General features: G+C 52.9%; 2 protein-coding genes across 2 annotated transcripts in view; both read left to right on the top strand.

The window, feature by feature from the left end:
* Positions 1-2,094: 2,094 nt before the first annotated feature.
* Positions 2,095-12,343, top strand: MAP1LC3A (microtubule associated protein 1 light chain 3 alpha; the record flags this gene model as incomplete). The annotated part of the gene is made up of 4 exons (XM_079543464.1): positions 2,095-2,134; positions 7,564-7,619; positions 11,654-11,760; positions 12,181-12,343. 4 exons carry the CDS (start codon positions 2,095-2,097, stop codon positions 12,341-12,343), a joined length of 366 nt encoding a protein of 121 aa, XP_079399590.1.
* Positions 12,344-22,286: 9,943 nt separating this feature from the next.
* Positions 22,287-25,228, top strand: part of MMP24 (matrix metallopeptidase 24) — a gene marked incomplete at both ends in the record, with an annotated part of 41,174 nt that continues 38,232 nt past the window's right edge. The window contains 2 exons of the mRNA XM_079543478.1: positions 22,287-22,385; positions 24,271-24,419. Of these exons, the coding sequence (XP_079399604.1) occupies positions 22,287-22,385; positions 24,271-24,419 (248 nt within the window). The remainder of the gene's footprint in view (positions 22,386-24,270; positions 24,420-25,228) is intronic.

The raw sequence follows: 25,228 nt of genomic DNA, 5'->3' as shown, positions 1-25,228 counted from the left end.
GTTCCCTATCTGACTTTGAATATATTGAGGAACTTGAATAAAAGGGTCTTGAAGCTGATTTTGGGGTGCCACATCCAGCTGGTGAGGGCAGGGCCTTGTTTATGTTATGCTATTGCCAATTTTACACCAGGTGAATCAAAGTTGTTTCATTTTTATTTTTCAAGCAGGGTGGATCGAGGTGAAGAACAATACTCTCTTTTAAAGTATTACATATACATGTGCATATATATGTATATATACACATAACATACGTATTATGGAGATAAAGCTTCTTGGATCTGGAGCATCAGAAGAGCCCCAGAGATCTGACAGGAAGGAATTGCTCTGCATAGGTGTCAGGGAGGTCTTCAGTAAGGTTGGCTGTAGAAAAGTGAAGGCCAGGAAAGAGTCTGGGTGATGTTTTGCTGCTTACCTGTGTTTGCTGCGCCTGGGCCTAGTCAGTCATGGGAATTACTGACATTCAGGTAAAACTACAGACAACAGCAAATTGAAGAAGACAGAAGAATATGCATTATGGTTCTAGGCTCTTTTTCGTAGCCTGAAAACAGAGAACACTGACTCAAAGACTGTGGCTTTGAGCTGTTCTGTGTTACAACTGCAGAATGGCCTGACTTGCTGTCTTTGGGGAACGGATCCCTCTGAAGGCAGAGGAAGCACTTGCTGCAAAGACTGAGCAAACAAACCCTGATGCGTTAACAAGCTGATGAAAGGGGTTTGAGTTACGGCTCTGCGCTGCAAGCAGCAGCACTTGAGGCCCAGCCTCCTACTGAGATAAGGACTTGGCAGAGGAACGGAGGTGATAACACCTAAAGGATCGCAAAAGACAGACTAGTGGAAACACCTGTGGATCTTCAGACAGGTCTTTCGCCTGCTATGGACATATGGATCTTTCAGCAGCTATTTGTCTGCCTGAGATACGCTGTGATTGAGCAGCACTTCTTTCACATACAGGACATCTGTTTACCTTGTCTTTATTAAAGCTTTTGCTAGGCACAGCTGAAGGGAATGAAGGCAAGGCCTCCAGCAGGGCAGGCTGCCCGTTGGTTAGCCCTGAGCAGAGCTGTGTGTGCGGGGCTGCGGGGCGCTGAGCTCTGACAGAACCATCGCTGCAGAAGTCTGAGCATCATCACGGTCTGTGTCAGCAGAAATATACTTCAGCAGCACGACAGCATTCCTCAGGGAGCTTCCGTAGAGTCACAAACGTGCAGAGTGCTTATCACCAGTGGGGCTCACCCTGCAGGAATGCTAGCATGTATAAAGCTGGCTGTTGGTCCTGTGTTGCTGCAGGACGGCTTGCTGCAGCTGGTTTGATCCCGCCGGGTCGGTCTGTCCATCTGTTCCTCATCAAAAATGGTTAGTGCTTAGCAGGTTAATAACAGTAACAAGTTCCTCGTGTCAGCCTGCAGTCTGTAATGTCAGTCCGCTTGCTTTATCTCAGTACTGCAACTTTCACTTCTGCATTTTTTGATGAAAAGGACCCTTTTGATACTCAGAGCATTTTTAAAAGATGCATGGAAGCCTTTATGTCTCTTTGAAGCAGGGATGTGTTCCATGTCTGCCTGTTTCCACAGCCTGTCGTACACCACAGGGCGTTGTTTCATAACACAGCTTTCATTGCAGCATGCCTTCATGGGGACGTTAAGCGTGGCTCTCTGCAAAACATTGTCGCTGTTTGCTGCTGGGTTTGATTCATTCACAGCTCTAGAAACAGCCCGCTCTATTTGTAGGTGTGATTTGGTCTTCCAGGCACGCAGGCAGCATGCGCAGCGGGGTGAGACAGCAGGATGGGCCGCTCCAGGGTGCGAGGGGCAATAAGCAGAGCGGATGGGGGCTTCACCCATGGGCACAGAGTGGTGGGACGGGGGGGTGGCTTTAACTACGAGAGGGGAGATTCAGCTCAGATGAGTATTAATTACTCTGAGGTAATCAGAGCGGGACAGGCGGCACCGCCCCTCCGCAGGCACGTCACGGTGACGTCACGGCCCTCCGCCGCCCCGCCTGCCGCGGTGACGTCACCGCCCGCTCCGCCGCAGCCCGCGCAGCCGCGCCATACGGAGCCGCCGCCGGCACCTGCGCTCCGGCCCGGCCGCCGCCATGCCTTCGGACCGGCCCTTCAAGCAGCGCCGCACCTTCGGTGAGCGAGCGGGCGAGCGGGCGGGCGGGCGGGGAGGGAGCGCGGCGCTCGGCGGGTGAGGCGAGGCCGGGGCCGCGCGGTGCCGCGGGGCGGGCTGTGCCCTCCGGCCGGGCTGTGCCCTCCGGCTCCTTCTCCTCGCGGCGCTGAGCGCAACCCGCAGAGCGCACCGCGCTGCCCTCGTTTCCCATCGTTGTGCCGCCCGGATCCGCGCTCGGCCCGCTGCGTGTCGTGCGGGGCGGGCCGGCGGGCCCAGCCGCTCACGCCGCGGTCCTTTGGGCTGCCGGAGGCCGCTCGCCTCTTCGCAAATCGCCCCGGTGCCCCCGCCCGGCTCGCCGAGGGCGCCGTGCCGCGCTGCCGAGGCCCGGCGGGTTCCGCGCTCGCCTGGAAAGCGGCGTTTTGCTGAATGGAGGCGGTGGGAAATCTCCGATGAGGCGGCGGTTCCCGCACGGGGCGCAGCGCTGTGCCGGGCCCGGCAGTGCGGGCTGCTGGAGCTGCTGCTGCTTGTGACCTTTGCCGGCCGGGCGGCTGAGCCCAGCGACCCGTAGCCCTTCTCAGAAGCTTTTTATTATGAGCAGCAGCACCCTAAATGACACCCTTAGTAACCGCCTGCTGCTGAGCTGGTGGGAATGGAGCGGGAGGAGTCTGCTTTGCTTTTGTGCATTGCTCAGACTGGAGGAAAACAAAACTCGAGGCTCCGAGTGACTGAAGGAGAGCAGGATTAAAATAGACCCGGAGGGAAAAGGGGGAGAGGGAGTTGGGTGCTGTGAGAGCCGCGGGTGTCTGCGCCATCCTCTGCCCTTTGGCTCCCAGCTGATCTGCAGAGCTCAGCGGGAGGAGGAGGACGAGGAGGCCGCTTTGGGTCAGGGCTGGGATCGCTGGAGAAAGTAAACATGGCTTGTTTTCATCTTCAGCTCATTGCACAACGGGAGCAGGAAGCAATTGTTTACAGTGCCGTTGGAGAGAGCCGATGGAAAATATTTCCAGTGCCACTGCACCCTCAGAACGGCTCTGTTTGTGAGGCCGCGAAGCTGTAGAGAAGTGGAACGGCTCCAAAGGAGCAGAAAAGGCAGAGTCAGAGTGTGGCTGTTTACAAGAGCCGCCCAGGCTCCGGTGTCACAGCACGTGGCTTGGTGAGGCCTTGGCCCACTGCCCTGAGCTGAGGCTCTGCTGTTCTTTGTGCCCGTTTTCCCCATTCTTGTAGTGTTGAGACTTGTTTTTCCATCGAGTTTCTTCTGCATGCTCGTCTGCTTTGTCTTGGGTCCATTCTGAATACATTTTCTGGATTTCTGTGAGTTCTTGTTGAGGACTCGAGTACAGAGCTGAGGCACGGGGCGCTCCCAGTGCCTGATACGCACCCCTGGGGGTGCCTGCTGGGGGTTGTGCTCCCTGCTGTGTCTGTGGCAGTGTCTTTGGGTTGGAGGTGAGGTCTGACGGAGCCCCTCAGCTGCCATGTACAAACCTGCCCGTGGATGCTGAGGGAGCTGCATTCTGCTTAGTCAGATCCGTGGTAGGAGTCCAGAACAGTTCCCAGAATGAAGCTGTGGTCTGTGTCACAGGAATGGGGTGTCCTGGCTGCAGCCCATGTGCGGCCGCCTGCTGACCCTGCGGTGCTTCCTATGAGGAGAGCATCTTTGGGCTGAATGCTCCCATCCCAGGTGCGGTTTTCTGGGAGTTTGCCTTCACTTCTGGCAGCGTACTTCTCGTACAGGAAAGGCAGCAAGCAGGGAGAGCGGCGCATGGAACTGAAGAGCAGCCTTCACCAGGTGGCAGCGGGGTGAGAAAGGGGATTGTCCATCTCCGCTCTGTCCCTGTGAGACCCCACCTCCGTACTGCATCCAGCCGTGAGGCTGCTGGCACAGGAAGGGCACGGAGCTGCAGCAGCAGGTCCAGAGGAGGACACAAAGGTGCTCAGAGGGCTGGAGCACCTCTGCTATGGAGACAGGCCAGGGAGCTGGGAGTGTTCCACCTGGAGGAGGGAAGGCTGCACGGAGACCTCATTGCAGCCTTGCACAATTTAAAGGGAGATTATAAACAGGAGGAAAATCAACTTTTTACGCGGGTAGATGGTGAGAGGACAAGGAGGAACAGTTTAAACTAGAGGGAAGATTCAGATTAAATGTCAGGGGAAAGTTTTTCTCTGAGAGGGCGATACAGCAGTGGCATTGCTGCCCAGAGCTGGGGTTGCCCTGTTCCTGGAGGTGCCCACGGCCATGGATGGGGCCCTGGGCAACCTGATGGAGTGGTTGGCAGCCCTGCCCACGGCAAAGGGGCTGGAAATAGGTGATCTTTGAGGTCCCTTCCAGCCCAAACCATTCAGTGATTCTGTGACTCACCAAGTGTGAGCTGGCCATGCTTATACCAGTGGGAAGACCACTAATGGACAGAGTGTCCCACGTGCCGTCCTGTGCTTGTCATAACTGTTATGCTTCATATTTGGCCTGGAGCTGGGGCTGTTCAGTGGGTTGGCTCGTCTGCACACCGTGATATGAGGGTTCATGTAATGGTGCTGCAAGAGCTGAGAGCCCTGACGCGAGGTTTGCTGCTGCTCTTTGGTGCCTGGCTGTCTCTATCTGCTTGTGTTGCTTGCCAAGGGCATTGTGTGACGTGAGCTGATGTGGGGCTGACTAACAGCACTTACGAAAATGCTGAATGGATGATAGAAGGTGAACAGATGCCGACGACAAATGCCAGTGAGGTATACAGACCACAAATGCTGATCATTTTTTATTTTGTTTTTGTTTTTAAACAAAAGCTCCTGACCAATAGCCAAGCAAGCGCAAGCCAAGCAAGGAGGGCTTGCCAGAGGCAGGTCTTCATCTATGGCAAGAGATGGAGAGGCTGTGTTCCTTCAGGCTGCGTCTCTTCAGGGCCAGGGCCGGTCTAGTATGAGATTGAAGAGGCTGAGGGGCTGAAGCCCAAGCACTGTTCTGTTCTTCAGGCTCCGTCCACCTGCCCAGACCCGGCTCTACTCGCCTGGCTGCAGCCATGTCTCTTTGCTTGGCATCCCCTATGGTGATGTGATTTTGTGCTTTTCTGAGTCTCTGTGTTTTGCTGGGCACATGGAGATGCCCACTGGTGTTGTGGATGTCCTGAAGTTGCCAGCAGAAGTAGCACTGTCTGAGCAGTGGGGTCTGGTATGCACCCTGCATGACCTGGAGCAGGGGGGCACCATGCTGTGTGACCAGAGATCAACTGTCCTGACTTGAGTGTACACTTCCAGTTGCTGTGACTCTGCTGTCCCATGTATGCTCCCAGGGCAGCGCTGGCCTCCAGGCCTTGTCCTGCTTTTCAGGTGTGGGAGGCTGCTGCTGCTCCTGCAGTGCCCTGGCCAGGAATGAGCTCTGCAACACTGGGCAGGGATGGCAGGTCAGCTGTTGTGTGAGCTCTGCACGTAAACATGGGTGGATTTCCTGGTAGGTAGAGTCCTCAGGGCAGTGCGTTACGTAAATATTTATTGACCTTCATCTGAAATGAGCTGTGCAATGTGCCCGCCCCTTCAGCCATCACCAGCTCATCCCAGACGCATCCTGATTTCACACCATCCAGTTCTCCGCGCCGGAGATCTCCCGGTGAGAGAACCACAGTAACAGCGCTCTGTCCTGGGGCTGACCACAGACATCAGCCTCATGTGGGCTGCAGGACGTGCAGCAAGAGCCCCGTGGCTGCCGGGGGCATTGGCACATGCACGTGCCTTGTTCACGTGCACTGAGCTGTGTGGGCCTCTGCCAGAGGCAAGGCTGAGGCTGGGGCTGAGTCCATTGCTTTGCTTTGCCCTTCCCATGCGGCTCTGGCTCGGTTTGGGAGCTGCTGACCTTGGCGTTGTGTCCATGTGGTGTGTTCTTAGTGCAAGTGCTGTTGGTCAGAGCCGGCAGGGCTGGGCCTGGTGTCCGGCTGCTGCCTTGGGGCAGCATCAGTGCCTGACTCTCCCCCCCCAAATGCCACCCCTTACACAACCACACTCTTGCAGGATTTGCCATGCGTTCTCCTTGTGTTCCCTACCCGTGTGTGGGGTGGGTGGAGCTGCTGTGCTGTCCTCTCGCCTGTGTGAGTGTGTGCAGGGCAGAGCAGTGTCCCATGGCACTGCTGGTAGAGGTCAGTGCTTGAAAAGCCATAACTTCTTTCACTGATTTCCTTAGCTGGCGTAATGACCTCATCCCATATTGTTGTGGGAGATGCTATATGCCCAAATCTTTGGGAGAACAGCTTGGGAAGGACCTGACTCAAGAAAACTGTGGAGATTCCTGTGTTTTGTACGGTTTGCAGCATTGCTGATGGTACTCAACAGCTGAAACTGCAGTCGGAGGAGAGGCGGTTTTCCTGTCATGTGCACAGCTACAGAAATAACTCCTGTCTTTCAGTGGGCCACAGCAGGGAGTATTTTGGGAGTAGCCAATAAAAGGGGCGGGTTTTGCCTTACTGCTTTGCTGAGCTCTCCCATCGTGGTGTGGAGGCAGCCCAGCTTCGTGGAATGGGGCTTTCCCTGTGGGTGGGGGCAGCTCATACATCGTTGCTCAGCCCCTCCATACAACAGCTCCATTCTCTCCTGCTTCAGTCCCTGCCAGTCAGGAGTGCTGCTTAATTTACATAATTTTACATAATTAGGCCACATATAGGTTAAATAAAAGACGGTGTTACAGCCATTCCTGTGTGGCATGGTGGGTGCCTTCATGAGGACCCATGCCCACCTCCCAGGCAGGATGGGGACTGTGGGTGAGCACCGCCTGCTTCTTGCAGGGGAGAAACATGGAGGAATGTGCACAGAGAGAATGAGCTGTGTGTCACAGGGTATGAACCCTGGAGGAAAGTGGGTTAGAATGTTTGAGAATGGTTGCAGAGAAATCACTCTTCTTGCTTAATTTTTATCCTTATTTCCACAACAGGTCTAGAGATGCATTCTCTCAGGCCAAGTGCTCTTGTAGCTGCAGATCTATAGTAGTGCAGGATTTCTTCTTGGCGAGGCACGTCTCTTTAGGACAGAGGCACTCTGCCAGATAGTGCAGGCAGAGGAAATGGGCAGAACCCAGCCCTGGTTGGAGGCTCCCCTGGAGGAGCTGCTGGGAGGACCCTGATCAGGGCTGAGACCCTAAAGCTGCTGCTGCCCAGCTTTGATGGGTGTGAGCTGCACTCGCTCATGTGGATTTAAGAGTATGGCTTTATGATCCTTATATCTCATGTTAGTCACTCCATTTCCACGTGTTTTACTGGGCAGGGTGGCACTTAGCTGCTCTGGGGGCTGATTGAGGTGGTGAGAAACTCCAAAGGGCTCCTCGCTGCAGCTGATATCTGCCTGAGAGTGCCTGCTGCAAGGCATGTGGGAATGGTCTGAGGAAGCATTTGTATTTTTGTTGCCATGTCCCTGCTGTGTGTTTGTGGCTCGCAGGGCACAGTCAGCTACTTCTAACTTCCTTGCCTTACTTTTTTCCTTCCAGCGGATCGTTGTAAAGAAGTACAGCAGATCCGAGAGCAGCATCCAAACAAAATCCCGGTAAGTGCCAATTCTTGCTCTTCTCATAACGATCTCTTAAAATCTCTCCACCTGCATCAGAGGGCTGCCTGTGTGTGGCACTGTGTGCCAATGCAGCACTGGGCTGATGGGGCAGATGGCCCCGGTGGAGATGGCTGCAGTCACTCCTTCCTGCTGGCAGGAGTGTTGGCAGGCTGTGCTTCAGGGCTGCCTCCTCAGTTTCATGCCTCCTTGCTAGGAGCTCTGGCCACAGCCTGCAGCAGGTACTTTAGGAATCATCTGCCCACTAGAGGACAGACCAAGCCTATGCCTGCCCAGGCTGTCAGCTCCAGCATCTCTTTCTGGAGCTCGTTGAGGCTGGGCCTTTTGAGGGCTTAAAGCCAGCTCTTGTGAGCCTTGAAGAATCTGAAATCACAGGGGAGCGATGCTGTTTGACCCAACCTGCTCAGCTAAGTGAGACCTGGTGACTCGCGGGCAGTATTGTTGCATAGGATGCATTAGCAAAGGCTTAGGGTCTGTTTGGTGTGCACAAAGAAATATCTATAAGGTTATGTGGTAAAAGAAACACATCTTCACACCCACGGAGGAGCATGGGGAGGCATAAGGCAGGGGATCCACAGTGGTGGATGGAAACCTAAACTGTATCCTCAGAGAAAGGAACGGGTTGCTCTGGGTTCCTGCCAGGGTTGTTCCAAGGACTGTCGTTGTCCAGGGCAGGTAGGCAGCAGGATGAGCCCCACTGGGGCTGAGCATTACTGTGTATGTTTGTACTGGAGGATCTCCACCCTGCTGGGGAGGACGCAGGAAGCTGTTGGTGATGTCCATGTGAGTGCTGATCTGTGTGACTTGCCATGCACAGGCACATCCTGTGTGATGTGTGTTCTAAACACACATTTGTGTTTGTGCCTCCTGAGTCTTGCTGGTGGTCGGACCTGGAGACATGGAGCTGCAGCTGTCTTGCCTCTGTCAGGCTGCCATGTCTGGTCCCACTCCCTAACAAAACCATTCCAGCTCTTTGGCATTGGCCCTACAACAAGGCTTGTGTCTGCAAGTGCTGCCCGTGGGCCTGGTCTGCCCAGGCTCTGCTGTTGACCCTCCCACCTGTGCCTGGCTCGCAGAGGGTTCCCCATGCTGGTGGGTACCCCCGTGGAGAAACCCCCCATCTGAGGCAGCAGCTTGGAAGAGGACCCAGAAGGGAGGTGCTTTTGTATCCAAGGCCTCAGGGATGTAATATTAGTGTTTGATCATACATTTCTCTCCTTGGCTAGACAAGAACTTTGTGTCCACTGGCCACCTGTTCCCTTAACTGGGTTACCCAAATAACAGCTCATGTTCTGGAAATAGAAACTCCTGGAGACCCTGTGTCTGCTCGAGGCACAAGGCAGCTGTTTCTTTAGCAGCCGGGACATCCTCCTCAGCCCATTCTTGGGTTAATTGAGAGGCATTTGTTTGTGGCATGGAGCTGGCTGGTAATTAGAGATGCCTTCCTCTGTTCCTCTTAGAGGTAAGTGAGAAATGAGCCTCAGTGCGGCTGCACAGGGCCCTCTCTACATCAGAACGCAGTGTGTGAGCAGCTGCCTGTCACTGTCACCCTTTGTGCAAACTGCTGTTAAAATCTGAAGCTCTGGGTGTTGCCTCTGTATTTCTGCAGGTGGCAGTTGTGAGCACCCAGTCCCTCCAGTCTCTTCATCTCCCTGCAGCCAAAGTATTCATCTGTAAAAGTGAGACTCAAATAAGTAGAGCGGGGTGGCCCTGATTGAGTTTGCCATCCCTCCTGCAGAGGGGAAGGGAAGTTAGCAGGTTGGTAGGAGGTGTCCTGGTGCAGAAAATTGTTCTTTCAGCAAGGCCCCATATGGCAAAAGGGGCTGAAGAAGCAGTACCTATTTTTTTCATGCTGTTTTGCACTGGTGAAAGAGGGGAGGTGGCCAGTATGAGAGCATCTTAGAGGGCTCAGAGGCCCTTCGTATGCTAGTTGTCCTGTTTCTTGGGCTCCTGGGTTGCCTTGTGTGAGTTTCAGAGGGTACTGAGGTGCAGAGTTCCTACCAAAGTGCCTTGCACCTCTCCCTTGTCTGGGAACTGCCTGAGATGAAGCTCGGCCCATGCTGGTGGGCTGTGAGATAAGCCCATGGTGTGGGGAACTCGTCAGATGTTCCAGCTTGCTGCTGGTACTGCAGCATCCCAGCACCTGTGTCTCATTTGGCTCTGATGAAGACAGAGCCTGAGAGCTTTGCTCAGCTCTTCTTCTCCTTACATCTCCTCTGTTCCCCACAGGTGTCTCCATTCTCTGGGTGCTTCCCCATACTCAATCTCCGCACTGCTCAGCTCTACATTAGTTTACAGTTAGAGCACGGTGTGTGTATGCAGGCTCTGTGCGGCTCAGCCCGGCTGTGGCACTGGGTGCTGCTGGCAGCCTCTCGGTGAGCTCTGTGCTCCCACAGTGTCCTGTTGTATCAGCAAAGGGAGAAGCTCCTACACGGGGAGATGGTGCGGAGGCCGTCGGCCCCACCGCTCCCTATCAGGTCTGCACAGGGCATGCAGCATTGCATGCTTGAGATGCAGGGCTGCTGTTGCTGGTGGTGAAGGCCCGCCAGTGGCTGGCTGAGAACTGCTTCTTTCCCAGGGCAGCCTCTGCTGCAGAGAGAACAAGAAAGGACGCGGGATGGGCACAAAGCTTTCTGCAGTGGGAAGAGATCTGGATGTTCCTCCAGCACCCCTCTGACAGGTGTCTGCAGGGGCCCCGCGGATGCTTACTGCTTTTGTTTGTGCCCGGCAGCAAGAGATGCATTGCTGCTGGTGGCAGAAGCCAGTGTGCATCATCAGATGGTTGAGAGAGGTGAATGGAGCAATGCTTCCTGAGTTCACACCTTCCTTTTAGCTCTGCAGAGCCATCTCCTGGGCCCTGTGATCTCTGCTCCTCCACTGCCAAAGGCGTTTGTGGTCTCCCGGCTGTTTCTCTGGTGAAGGAGCTGGGAAAACGGCTTCTGGGAATTGCCATAAGTGGAAAATAATGTTCAGTTCAACTTGGAGAGCACAGCGAATGGATTAGTATACAAGCGTCACTCTGTGGAGAAAATAACTGGGTACTGGAGAGATGTGGGAATCCAAACGTCACTCTAAGGGGAATGAATTGAGCTTTTTAAGTAATATCATTAATTGCTATAAATGCCTACCACCTTCTTTCTTAGTAAACAAACAGCACATTTCCAGATTGGCTTAGAATAGTAATTGTAGCTGTCAGGAAGGACATTCATTAATTATAATGGATGAGAAAGGTGGATAGAAATCCTTGTTTTGTCTTTTCAGAAGGTAGGTGTGGTGAGAACTTTATTGCTGGTGGGGGAGGACAGGCCGGGCTGTTCCCTCGTGGCACTGTGCTGAAGTGGCTGTGGGTTTCTGATTAGCTGTGGAGTTGATGTCTGGCTGTTAACGTGTGGAACGGGACTGGCAAAACCCAGCTCCTCTTTCTGAAGAAATGCCTTAGGTGACTTTGCAGCTGTTTTTAAGAACTTTGGGAATACCTACAGCTTTTCTTAAACAGGCTGAGTGATGCTGAAGTGCAGCTTCATGGTGCAAAGGGGAAGGAAAACATCTCTTGCTGTGCAGAGGCTGTCTGGTCAGGACTGGTCAGGCTGGGCCACCTCCCTTCTCCCTCCCTCTGGTCCCTTCCACCACATAAGTAGAAGTTAGGTCCTCGGCTCCGTTTTGGTAAGTCTGAAAGTGGTGTTGGTACACTGCTGCTGTTACAGATCTCCCACATGTTAGGGGAGGTGCTCTATGGCCCACTGTTTCACATTCAGCCGGAGCAGGTGATGCTTTAGTCACTTATCTTGGATGCTGTCTGTGGATGGGTTCAAGCAGACAGATGGCTCTGCTGAAGATGGTCTGCAGCCAACCTTCTGGTCACTGCTTGTGACCTCTTTTTGCTGCTCTGCCAGCGAGAAGCAAGGTGGGGTCTCACCTCAGCTTTTCCATTTGTATCAGTTTGATTTGTGTACGATCTTGTGGCCAAGGGTTGGGAACACTGTGGATAAACCTCCTCTTTGCTGTCTTCCCAGGTCATCATTGAACGCTATAAAGGGGAGAAACAGCTGCCAGTGCTGGACAAGACCAAGTTCCTTGTCCCAGACCATGTCAACATGAGTGAATTGGTCAAAATAATCCGGTGAGTAGGGTGGCCCTGACTGACGTGCTGTGAACACACAGCGGTGGGGTGAGGATGAGGCAGAGGCAGCTGCTGAGGGAGCGGATGGAGGACAGGAAAACCACAGCAAGTTTTGCCAGTTGTTTGTGTGAGGGGCACGTGGCCGTTACCTTTTCCTCAGGATACTCCTGAGGGGGACTCCAGTCTCCTTCCTTCAGCTCAGATGGAGGAGGAAAGCCCTCTGCTTTTGCAGCAGTGCCTGGGGAAAGGGACTTTGCTGAGTCTTGCCAGCTCAGAAGGCCAAGAGCCCCCAGCAGCTCAGTGTGGCTCACCAGCAGCACGTCCTGATGCTAGCCTGGCCCCATGTGAGCAGTGCTGTGGGGGAGGCAGGACTCGCTCTCACAGTGGGCTGACCCAGACCTCCTGCCCTTGCTCCCACAGGCGCCGCTTGCAGCTGAATCCCACCCAGGCTTTCTTCCTGCTGGTGAACCAGCACAGCATGGTGAGTGTGTCTACTCCCATCTCAGAGATCTACGAGCAAGAGAAGGATGAGGATGGCTTCCTCTACATGGTCTACGCTTCCCAGGAGACCTTTGGCTACTGAGGCCTGCCGAGAGGTGGCACGTGGAGACAGAATAACTGTGGCACATGAGCTCCCGGCCCTGGGAGACAACGGCCGGAGGCTCATGAGAGGGGGACAGCGCTGACTCTCTGTCTCTCCCTCCTCCCTCTTCCCATCACCCTCTCACCAAAGAGGCTCATGGCGTGTGTTGGACTCGCACAACCCTTCACTTCTGTGTAGATTAGCCCCACTCCATCCACACACGTGTGTGTGCATATACATACAGGCAGCCAGGCACACACATCAGGCCTCGGCTTCCCATCCCCTCGGCGTAACCTGCTGCTCTCGCTGTGCTGTGTGCGCGTGTGTGTGTGTTCCCGGCCTGCTGCCAGAACAGTTTGGCTGCTGGTGGAGAGAGGACAGGACACTGTCACCTTCACTTTCAGTACAAAGAGAGTTGCCTCCTCCTTCCAGACACTAGTAAAGGGCAGAAAGTCTGCAAAAACAACAACTGTAATCATTGCTCCTGAGTTTTAATTGATTTTAATTACACCCATATCAGATTCTTGGTGCTACTGAGTAGATGTAGGCGTCTCTGTATGACTGTGGATAATGTATATCCTTTAGATTTGTTTTATTGGTTTGTGTTTTTTGTTTGCTTTTGTTTTTGAGGGACAGGTTGGAATGGGAAGAGGGGTGATCTTTCCTGTATTCTGTAGGGCAGTCAATCAAGCTTTGTTGCACTTTAAGGCATAGTAGATGTCCGAGTGGAATTTACTTTTTAATTTATACCGGTTTGCCATATTTAGTGCTGCTCCTCTGATTACAGTTGTACCTAGATTGTCTTTCTTTTTTTTTAAATAAAAATTATTTCCCTTCTCTCTGTCTCCCCATTGCATGCAGTCTTTCAGTCTCAGTGTGGCAAAGAGTTTGCTCAAGGAATGTATGGATTTGTATTTGCTATGTCCCCGTTCCAGTTTTTCATGTATTATACCAGAAAAATGTATATGATAAAATTCCACCCAGTTTAATCTATACAAAGGTATATATATATATATATATAAAATAAATATACATTCAAGTTGTGTCTTGTAGGTATGTTTTGTTTCCATCTCATTTGTCTCTGTCGGTGCGTCCCTCAGGTAAGTGATGTATATGTGATGCATGTTCTTCATGTTTGCTGGCACACTGTATGCCCAGCCGTTGGTGCTGCTTGCTCCAAGGTCTGGCAGAGGGACGAAACTAAAGGTGGAAACTTGGTTTACAGGCCAGAGCACTGGATAGCAATGTGATTATCCTTAACCTACCTGTGACATACTGTTAGGTGACTCTCTTGTGACTGAGTTGCCTCATGGGAGAAAAAAGCTTTGGAGTTGGAGGGATTTGCACAGAATCACTGCTTTTAAACAAGCCTTGAGCAGTGCTGGAAACCTCCCTGAGTGCTCAGCCAAAGTTGTTTTCCAGCCAAAAGCACGGACTGAAAATACCATGTAGCATTTCAGTGTCTTCCCTTCCTTTGCACTTCCTAGCAGAGAAAACTAGATACTCTGCCTGAGTTGCTGCTGACAGTTTTGTTCGTGCCCTGTGCCTGCAGGGTATTTTCTGAAACGCTCTCTTTTTGCCTCAAAATCATCTTCAGTAGCTGTGTAGGAGTATCGGAGAGCCACACCTCTCACCTATCCCCACAGCTTTCACCTTCAAAACACCCAAACACCCGTGGAGCCTGTCTGCAGCTGCCGTGCTTCCTGCTTCCCTGGCCCTCCTTCTTGCAGTGTCACCCTCGGTTTCTTGCACCACATCGAACAAGGCAGGAGGCTCTGCATCAGTGCACAGGGCTTTCTGCCTCTCCTTCTTTCCTTCAACTCCCTCTTCCCTCCTCCCAAGTTTTCTCCACTCTTCTCCTCCAGAAGGAGGAGAATCTTCCCTGTTCCACCTGGCTGATCTGTGAGAGGTACCACAGCCCTTCTCATCCCTAATCTTTGTGCCCACACATTCACAAAGCAAGCACAACACTGAATAGAATGGTGGTTATTTATACATATATTTTTGCAAAAATGTTTGTCTTCACAGTTTTTAATTCATTAGACTCTTTCATCTTCACTAAATGATGTACTATGGGGCCAGAAGTTCTTAGACGTGGGAGGGGACAGCTGCTGTCTGCTTATCATCATGTTACAACTTCTCCCCTGCTCTGCCCTGCAGAAGACAGGCTTGGTGCCAGGCTGCACAGGGATTTTGACCCCGAGTGGGAGGTCCAGCAGCCCGCTACCTCCTGCTCCGACTTTCTGTCCTCTGGGTCAGAGGTAGGAACACAGAGACACACTTGCACACTCGTGCACTCCAGTCCCTTTTCTCCAGGCTAGCTCCACCTCATCTCGCAGCTCCTCTCCCACTCCTTGTTAACTCCATAAAATGACGTATTTGGCATGGGCCACGGGCAGAAAAGGGCAGAAAGCTCCCACATGGCACCTACCCACATGGCCCTCCAAAAACCTGCGGGCCTCCAACGGCGTGGGAGCCGCTCCTCTCTCTGCTCCCCAACACTGGGGCTGCTGCCTCCCACCCAGCCAGGGGGCAGTTCTGGGGGAAGAAGTGTTGTGCTTCAGGAGGGAGCTGAGCTCCTGCTGTTCGTACAGCGCCTGCTGTGACAGGACTTGGATTTCAGGTGGGGCCTTAGACTCAAGAGTGACGTTGGCCATTACTGCAGAGGATACGGGCAGAGGCCTTGAGGCCAGGTGGCCTGGCGGTGAAATTCACCTCACTTTTGTGCTGTGAAGCGCGAACATCGGGAGGTTGGATGCTGGTTGAACTGAAAGGTCTACTGAACTTTCTGTTTATGCATCTGTGGGGAAAATGAGTCTGTAGAAGAGCTACAGTTCTACTCAGCTCCCTTCATCTGATGTGGAAGTTCCAGTGCTATCTATATTTCCTGCGGTGTTGGGAAAGATGTGCAGAGAACCTCGTTTTGAAATTACTGGCCATATTAACATCAAATGCCTCAAGGAAGCTGTTGAGAGCGGTTTGGTTTTAAGGAATGGCTCTTCTGAGATAGGAAGGTACAGCTGGTATTTTAATTGTGTGTGAATGTAACCAATTTTAAGAGGATCAAATCTCTGTTCTGTGAGGAGTTTCTGGTCACTGTGTATAAAGTTGAAGCCTTTCTCTGCAGCTTAAGGCGCAGGTCTCCCAGCATTCCTTACCTTCACATCCCAGTTGGCCAAGACTGTGGGATTGGAACCCTGAAGATGCTGGGGGCAAGTGTTGTATCCTGGGGGCTTTGTTACCTTTTGTTATGCTTGCTGGTAAATGTTGCACAAGATGTGCTTTTTCTTATTGTTCTGACTTTGCTGCATTTGAATGACACTAAGTCTTAAAAAGGTACGTCAACATTATTAATGAGTTTACAACTCTGTACATAGAGGGAAGGCTGAGCCTTTCTTGGTGTCTGTGTTGGTCATCCCTAGGAGGTCTTCTGAATCTTTTCCAAACTCATTAGCTTTCTTTCTTGCTCTTTTGTTTCTCCAGGTGGATGAGGAAGCCTCGATGCGGAGTTCCAGATCCTTTCTACTTAGGCAGTAGCCAGAGGAGAAAATGGTATGTGCTAACTAGAGAAAACTGGCAGTAGAAGTGTATAACCTAGAGGAATAGCCCCCTGTTCAGCCCTTTTTGTTTTGGGGGCAAAATTACTGTTTGTTCAGAATGCAAATTCTGTAATTCTGCAGGCCCCCATTGGCAGGAGAGCTGCTCCTCTCTCCACCCTCCCTTCCCCAACATGTGGGATTGATGCTTCCCTCACAGTCAGAGCTGAATGGGTGGACTCCTTGCACTGGCACCTGGCCCATCCCAGCTGCCTCCTCAACACTCAGGCAGTGCAAGGCAGCCAGACAACAGCAGGAGTGGGAAGTGCCAACAGGGTGTTGGGCTAAGCATGTTCCCAGGGAAAGCAGCACGACTGTGTCCCTCACCAGTGACAGGTGGCTGCAGCAAGTGCTCTGGAGCTCCTCATCCTGAGGAGGCCCGTGTTGGTTGTTTCAATATTCAAACCTTCTTTGCCATTGCCGGCTCTTCAGGTTTCTGCAGGTTGGCTTTGTGTTTGCAGTGGGTCATGCAGGCTGTTGTACTCTGCACAGCACAGAACAGCGCGGATCTTCCAGATCAAGTTGAGAACGCTGGTTGAGCTGGAAGAGACGTGTTCCAGAATTGGGACTGGGGGTGGAGTGAGCAGCAAACACACAAAGATGCTTCCAGGTTTCTCAGGCACACAGTCTAGCCTCTTGCACACTCAGCTGGAGGAGATCACAGAATGGCCTGGGTTGAAAAGGCATCCACAATGCTCATCCAGTTCCAACCCCCTGCTGTGTGCAGGTCGCCAACCAGCAGCCCAGGCTGCCCAGAGCCACATCCAGCCTGGCCTTGAATGCCTGCAGGGATGGGGCATCCACAGCCTCCTTGGGCAACCTGTTCCAGTGCCTCACCACCCTCTGGGGGAAAAACTTCCTCCTAATATCCAGCCTAAACCTCCCCTGTCTCAGTTTAAAACCATTCCTCCTTGTCCTATCACCACCCACCCTCGTAAACAGCCGTTCCCCCTGCTGGCCTGGGCCTCACAAGAGCCGAGTAGAGGGGGACAATCACCTCCCTCTCCCAGCTGGCCGCCCCTATTTTAATGCAGCCCAGAACAAAGATGGCCTTCTGGGATCCACAAGTCCTCCTCTGCAGGGCTGCTCTCCAGGAGATGTTCCTCCAGTTTGTGTAAACACCTTCGATTGCCCCAACCCAAGTGCAGCGTCCTGCGCTTGGCCTTATTGAACCTCATTATGTTCTCGTGGGCTCACTTCTCCAGCCTGTCCAGGTCCCTCTGGATGGCTTTCTTTCCTTCCAGTGTATTGCCTGTACTGCTCAGCTTAGAGATGGATCATGCACATTTCCTTGAGATACCACAGCACCTGCTGTAGACAGGTGCCTTTAAGGCCTCCTTGGCACGATAGCAATGCTGTGCATATGCTTTGGCACTCAAGGTCTTCAGTCCTTCCTTCAGCCCACCTCTGTACCCTCTTGTGGTTCTCTTCTCCTTTTTTACCTTAAGCTGTAATCTGCAGAGGCATGATTCCCTGCAAGCCTTCTGCATCTCATGAGAAAATACCCCTCAGCTTCTGTAGAGCATCGTCTGGCCCCAGTGCAGTCCCACATGACGCAGGCTGCTGCGTTCAGCGCTCTTTGAGAACACAGTGCTCACCTCTCTGGCTTTCCCTGCTATGCTCATCCTTATGCCTGGATTTTTGGAAACCAGCGGAGTTCCTAATCATCAAAGATCCTAATCATCCTGCTTTTTATAAGGAATGCTTGCCTCCTATGCTTACATACGTGAGTGAAGTTGTAAATAACTCACTGCTCATTGCTAAGATCAGGTGATGACAGTCATTCTGGAACTGAACCTGTAGAAAACAACAGGACGTGCTAAATGCTCAACTTACAAATTACAAGTATCCCATTATTTTTTAAATTTGCATGGAGATTTTTGCTTGGTCATTTGTTTTCTTTCTTTTGCTTATGACCCTTGTAGGATTTTCATCAGATAAAGGAGTATCAATATGGAAAGAAAGATTATTTCCAAGTACTGACTGAATACACCCATCTATGTTTCTAATGCACTAAGTATCAGTGTGTAATGTAACTGCTGTTTTTACCTGTCCTTATGCATTGTTGATTACGTCAGAAGTTGTCCAGTTCTGGGAGAAATACTATTCTCAGTGATGCCAGGTAGCTTTTCCACACTGTGTTTTTAGATAGATTTCTTGCTTTCATGAAGAAACAAATAGATAATGATTTAGCAGGTGGATCTTTCAGGCTAGGTTAAAGTAAGGCTTTTTGGGGGGTAGGACTTGATGATCTCTAGAGGTCCCTTCCAACCCCTTCAATTCTCTGATTCTGTGATATGGGGATGTCCCAGAGTCAATTTCCTTGCCTCTTGGTCCAAGAGTGAGGCACTGCCACTGCTCTGAAGCAGGAAGGCTTCTCCTTCCTTGTCCCATCTAACTGCTTAGAAAGGCAACCACACAGGCGAGACCAGCAGAGCTACAGGCTCTTGTGATCGGTTTCTCTGCCTTTGCTGAGCCAGATGTGACGGGCCCTTGACAGCCCAACTGAAAAGTCCAGGCTACCTTTTAGGTGCAGACCACCCCCCAGCTGACTCCTGCAAAGGACACTGTTGGAGCTGGGCTACTTCATGCAGTGGTGCTGCTTATGTTTCTTTTGACTAGTGATCTCTTTCTCTGTTCTTGCAAGGTGTTAAGGGAGTCTTCTGGGAAAGTAAAACCTAAAGGGCAATGCTGTGGCAGACAGAGGTAAGACACAGCAAGAATCTTGGCTGTAATTAAAGAGGCCATGTTCTGTTTCCTGTTCTGAATTTGATTTGTTTCCATGTGGAACTGATTGTCTCCCCAGGGAATTCTGCAGAGAAGCATGATTCCATGCAAGCTCCTCAAGAAGGGACTCAACACCTCTAGAGGAACGGGCTGTCTGGCAGACTTGCAGGCCTATGGGGAAGGGGTACCTGTAGTAATATTCCATGGTCTCTGTTAGGGTTTCCCATGTGCCTGCCAAAGGTTCGTGGGCACAGAGGTGCAATCCAGGGACTTCTGAAGGTCTTCTGGCATGCCAGGAGCCTTAGAGCTCTGCTCTGATACGGAGCCCACCGTCCCAGGTGCCGTGGTGTTGGCAGACAGCGCTGCGCTGAAGGCTTTTGCTACAGCTCATTCTCTACACTTTTCTTTGCTCTTGAAAATACTTCAGTGACAATGGGTTTGGCATAATCAGGAAGGAATTCTTCCTCCTCCTCCTTCACTTTGGAGATGGCATTTTCAATGCTTTACAATGCTGCAACTCAGATGAGAGACAACAGCAGTGCTTGGCGTTGGTTGGATCACAGGCAGCTTTTCTCTCTGCCTTGTTGCCAGGCTCTGCTCTTCTGATGAGCCTCGTCCTTCTGTCCTGCTCTGCCATGACAGAGACACCTGGGATGGCTGTGGCTGCCACTGAGGGAGATGGTTGTTGGGAAGTTCAATGGTTTCAGAATATTGAGCACCAAACTCTGGCTCAGAGTGAGAAGCTACAAAGGATTGCAACATATTGCAGGCACTTCCAGAAGCTTCTCGGATGGCTTTGTCAAGGGAAGCCTGCGAGGATGCTTTGTCAGAGCTTCCTTTCTGTTAGATTTCAAGGGCTTCCCAACGTTGTGCAGCACACTCGCTACAACTTTCCTTGCCAACAGTGCAATTTCCTGCTCAGGGTTGAAAGAGGAGATCTCTGAAGGCTCTGTTCTATCTGAATTTCCTAGCAATCTTTGTCCGATTTTGAAGGAGGCTCTACTTAGGGCAGTGGCAGATGGATCCAGCACCTTCACTCCCTCCAACGCTTCTGTCACCTGAGTCTTAACTGCCTCTTGAAGACTCTGGTCTTCAGACACAGCTCTGAACTCTTGATCTCCAGGGAAGCGTGGCTTTCTTGCTGAGGCAGCATCAGCATGGACGCTTCCAGGGAGCTGCCTGACTCAGGTTTGGGCAACTTGTCAGGCAACTTCATTGCATGTCCTGTGCTCTTTGAATCTCCCTGAAGGTCTTGTTGAACTGAAACCACTTTCAGCCTTCTGTGTTGGCCAGACTGGAGAGTACTGTTTGGAGGAGGGGCAGCTGGTTTGTGAGGCTGCAGAGAGCTGGATTCCTCTTCCACAACCAAGTTCACATAAGTGGTTGAGCCCAGGCAAGATTTGTCCTTGTCCATCATCGGTCTGCGGGCAAACTTCTTCTGCTGGAGCATCTCCTGACATAGCTCCTTCTGGAAGAGGACAGTGATTTTAGGTTTGCACTCATCTCCAAAAGCCCTCCTTGCCTGCTGCTGCCTTACACAGAGTGAGGACCAGCACTCTGCTTCAGCCGCTCAGTGAGAGCAGAAGAGAAGGGATACCCTTGGCACATTGTTTGCTTGAACTCTTTCCAGGTCACCCACATACCCGCATCCTTTGCTTGCTCAGCTCTGAGCTGGGTTCCCCTTTCCACACCTCAGTGCCTGGCCTACCAGCACAGCCCTCACCTCTTCTGCATTCCCTGCCTGTCTGCAGCTGCTGTGCTTAAAATCAAAGCATTGCTCAGGTTGGGAAAAACCTTCAAGATGATGAAGTCCAACCTCAGCCTAGCCATAGCGCCCCTAGACTCATAACAACCCACTGCTAAATCAGTCCATGAGCACCACTTACTGAGCTTGCCACTTTCCTTGCCCTCCTTCCTGCAGTATGCACACAGTGCAATGTGAATTAGGTTTTTCTTTTGTGGAGCTTCATGAGAACTCTGATCACCACAATGTCACTCTCCCTGGACCCTGAGTACACTGCCAGAAAATTAAATCTCTCCCGTTATCTCCTGGAAGACAGAGGCCAGCCGCAATGCTCTGCTCTGGGCTTTAAGGACTTCTCGATCCAAAGCTCCTTTGGCATCAGCACTCACAGAGCTGTCAGCCAAATTTCCCCTTGCACAGCTGCCTCGTTCCTCTTGGGATCCCACTGTACTTAGGCTGGACTGAACCAGCCCTCCTGCCCTCTGCCTCATGCACACCATGAAGAGGTGTACACTGCTGTACCTCCTGCGCCTGGGGCTTCTGCACAACTTGATCCTCTCAAGGTCTCCCTGGAGCCATCTCCTCCAGGCTGCAAAGCCCCATTTCTCTCTCAGCCTGTCATGGAGGGGTTCCTTCCCATTTTTCTGGTCCTCCTTTGGATACACTACAATGGATCCATGTCTCTTTTGCACTGAGGAAGGCATCTGGATGCAGTGCTCTAAGTGAGACGTCAGAGCAGAGGGCCAGGGTCCCGTCCTTCACCCCACTGCTCATGCTACATTGGATGCAGCCCAGGACCTGCTTGGCTTTCTCGACTGTGAGGGAAAACACTGCTGTCCCATTTCCAACTTGCCATGCACCGGTACTGCATCATCCATTTTGGCAGAGCTGTGCTGTGTCCTCTTATCCACCAGCATGTAGTGGGGGTTGCCACGACCCATTCACTACCTTAAAACTAAATCATTTCAATAAATATCTTCCTGCTTCTCTCTAGAAGTGAAGTGTATGGTGTAATTATTCCCATCTGGGATGATCTCCCACTAGAACAAGTTACTCGAAGTCCCGTCCAACCTGGAAGAGTCCCGGGGACGGGGCACCCACAGCTTCCCCGGGCAGCCTGTTTGAGTGCCTCAGCACCCCGATGCTGAAGAATTTCATAGCTCATCTAATATCGATATTAGAGAACTGGCTGACGGGAGCCCTCATGGCAGCCGCAGCTGAGCTCTGCTCTGTGGCAGCGACAGGAGCTGAGGGAACGGCACGAAGCTGCGTCTGCACTGAGCTGCGCCAGGGGAGGGGCGGCTGGGGTCAGGGAGAGGCCGCCCCCAGAGGGCGGTGGGCGCGGCACAGCCGGAGCTGCTGGGGCTCAGGGGGCGCTGGGACACCAAGCTCAGCCGTAGGGCTTGGGTTCGGGGCGCTGCTGTGCAGAGCACGGGATATTCCGTGCTTTTGGACTCGCGGCCAACAGAGCTGCACCGCTGACCTCTGCCTCACGCGCTGCGGCCGCACGGAAGACACGCGAGGCATCCGCGGCACCGCGCGTGGCCGTGCGGAGCTCCGCCCGCCTCCGAGAGCGGGGAAGGAGCGCTTTCCGCGAGGAGAGGCGAGACGGAGAGACGGAGCCCTGCTGCAGCCGCGGTGCCGCGCGGGACTGGGGGCCGCCGCGAGCCCCCCGGCGCTCTCTGCAGCGGGAACCGCCCGCACGGGGCCCGGCCCGGAGAAGCACCCCAACACGCACCCGCCGCCGCCCCGCGCGGCCCGGCCCAGCGGAGGAAGAGGCGTCGCCGCGGCCGCCGCCTCCCAGTTCCGCCGTCCCCGCGCAGCCGCAGCCCGCGCCGCCGGGCCGGAGCGCTGCCCGGAGCCCCGCCGCGCTGCCATGGCGCCGAGGCGGCGCCGGGGCCTGGCCGCGGCGGGCTCCCTGCTGCCGCTGCTCTGCGCGCTGCTCCGCGCCGCCGCCGATACCAGCACTGGCCGGGTGGGTGCCGGTCGCGTCGCTGAGGGGAGCCGGGAGGCCGCGGAGTTCCGCGGCCGGGAGCGGGGCGGGTGGGCGGCCGGGGCCGGGCCGGGAGGCGGCCCCGAAACCTCCGCGCCGTTCCGCTCGGGCCGTCGCTCCGGGTCCCGCCGCTCCGCGCGCCGCCCGCCCGCCCTGAGGGCCGCTGCCCGGCGGGGCTCGGAGGCGCGGCCTCGCTGCCCGGCGGCTCCCGTGGCCGTGCCCGAGCTCTTGCCCTGAGCGCCTTCGTCTTTCGGGGCCGAACCGGCTGCCGTGCCCCGCTGCGAACTGCCAGGGCAGCGTGCGGTGCGGTGCTGCGGGCCGGGCCGGGCCGTGCCGTGCCCTGGACCCGCCGGCTGGGCCGGGCTGCGGCGGAGCGGGGCTGGCGGTGCTCGGGGACAGCGGGCTTTGGTGGGACGGCGGTCGGTGTCTCCGGGCGTCCTGTGCGTGTCGGAGGCCAACTTGAGGTGCGGGGCAGCGCGGAAAATGCCTGGTATCCGAGCAGCTCTGCGATTCGAGCTGTTAGCGATGCCTTTGGTGGCCACGCTGTGAGTCCAGTTACTTCGTGAGCTTTGGCACCGCCAGCCCTGCTGCTGAATTGTGCTGTTTTTCCAGCTGAGGAAGCAAAGCCTTTCTGTCTCCCTTGCATCTTTGTGATGGGACTCGCCGTCCCCCCTCGCTCCTCTCCTGCACTGCATCAGGTGAAGGCGGATGTTGCCTCCTGCCCTCCCTGCTCTCAGCTCGTTAGTTGGTGGCTGGCATGTCGTCCTGCTGGCTGGAGGAGCTGCTGGGCTCTGTGTAGGGTTATAGTAATTGTGGCCAAAGCAAGTGTTGCCTCAGACAGCCGGGCATTATGAAGGTTTTATAAATCTCTCTTGGGATACGGACTGTGCCAGGGCAGTTGGGCATCCTTCTGTTTGGTTATTAATGCTTTAGGTTTCTTTGCTGTGTTTCTGGATGTTGGGGAGTTTGTCAGCTGGGTTGCATTGATTTCTGTTGGGTATTGGCCAGACAAACTCCCACTGCTGTGCGTTTGTTGAATGCTACCTTGAAAGTTTGTGAAAGCAAGCCTGCATTCAGAATTGGTTTCTTGTTTGTTTTTGTTTTCATTTGTGTTTTTTTTTTTTTATTTAACATTGAATTAAAGTGACTTTTTCTCATGATAGTAAAGTAATACAAAAGAAAGTCTTGGTTTACTTGGCTGGTTTTGAAAATGCTGCCCCTGGCCTGCAAGTTTGGTGTGGTTTTATCTAAGGCTGTGTTTCAGGGGGTAGAGATAAACAAAGCTTCTTTCTATTGTTCTGCTCTGAAAACTGTGGGGAGGTACAGTATTGAGAGAACAATACTGAGTGTCCTACTTAACTTTCTGAGTTGTTTATTGGGGGAGATGCTGCTGTGCTCAAAGCAGGCATAAAGCAGAACTTGTAGTCATGGGAATTGCCTAGGGCTGCTGGGCTGTTGGCTCCGAGCTGTGGTCTGGGAGCAGCAGAGCTATTTGGAGCATGTTGCTGTGCGAGCTGAGTGGCCTGGTGGTGATGGGCTGGTGGTAAGGCGTGCAGGAAGTCTCTGGGACGAGCGCAGCCTGCACAAGGAATGGATCTCCTGGGGCATTTGTGTTGCACCACAAACCTGAGTCTTCCCCAGTTAGACAGTGAAAACGCTGGCTGTTTCCAATTGCCAAGCCTGCAACATCTAGTTAGGACAGATGGTTGCTGAGTCTTCCCAGAGATCCACTGCTGCTCCCAGAGCTCACTGAAAAAGAGAGGCTGTTGAATTTATTTTGTCACACTTTCTTTTGAAAAATGCTTCAATTTGTTAAGCTGAAAACTTACCGTAGCAGAAACTTATGATCTGTTTCTTTCTTTTTCAGGGTTGGTTAAAAACTTATGGCTACTTGCTTCCATCTGACAGCCAAATGTCTGCCGCGCAGTCAGGAAAAGCTGTGCAGTCTGCAGTGGCCACTATGCAACAGTTTTATGGGATCCCAGTAACAGGAGTTTTGGACCAAACAACTCTTGAGTAAGATTAATGTGGGCTCATTTTACCTTTCATTCTCACAGCCTTGTCTTGTTACCTCGGTAGTTGTCCCAGGTGCCAGAAGTCTTCAGAAGAGATAGATTTGCCTGACTGAGCCCCATCAGAGAAGTCTCAGTGTTCACAAGGAGGTGTCCCTAATGAACATGTGGACAACTCCAGCTTGGTCTTATTGTCTGCAGTGCTGTTTGGGAGTGTGAGAAGCTCTTGTTAAATATAATTCTTTATATGGGGATCCCTGTTGCTAGTGCAAAGGTGAAGTGTGAAGCTTCTGAAGGCAGTGAACCTCAAGGGTTTCATTTATTGCGTCTCTGTCTAGACCTAGGTGAAAAGCTTGCTCCAGAAATGACCAATGGTAGAGTATTTCTTAATGAATTGCAGCAGTGGATCTGTGTAGATGCTGCCTTGGAGAGCTCCATTTCTGAGTTGAAGTGAGTTGTGATAGTCTACATTGAAGCAGAGCTAGAGGAGAGCAAGGCTTTGTATGTGTAGCTGATGTATAGAAGCTTGAAGGTGGAACGCTTGTGAGTTGACATAGGGTGGTGAAGAAGGTGCCATGAGCAGCTGCTGCCTTCTGGATGGTGGCGGAGGGAGCAAACTGTATGTGGAAGCCCCTGCTTTAGTAAGCAAAAGGGTTTTTCTGGAGGAGAAGAAGGTGGTGCCCCTGTTGTACTCAAGACAGGTTTTATCACTGCATGGAGACTGGTGAAAAAATCTTCTGAAACAAGTCTCCAAAGACATGAAATCTGCAACCAAATGTGTGTGTGCTGTGCTGGATTGTGCTCTTGCTGAGT

This window comes from Tetrao urogallus (genome assembly GCF_951394365.1).
Source record: "Tetrao urogallus genome assembly, chromosome: 16".
Taxonomy (NCBI): Eukaryota; Metazoa; Chordata; class Aves; order Galliformes; family Phasianidae; genus Tetrao; species Tetrao urogallus.
Note: the sequence above shows the minus strand (reverse complement) of the source record. Positions and strands in the feature narration are given on the sequence as shown.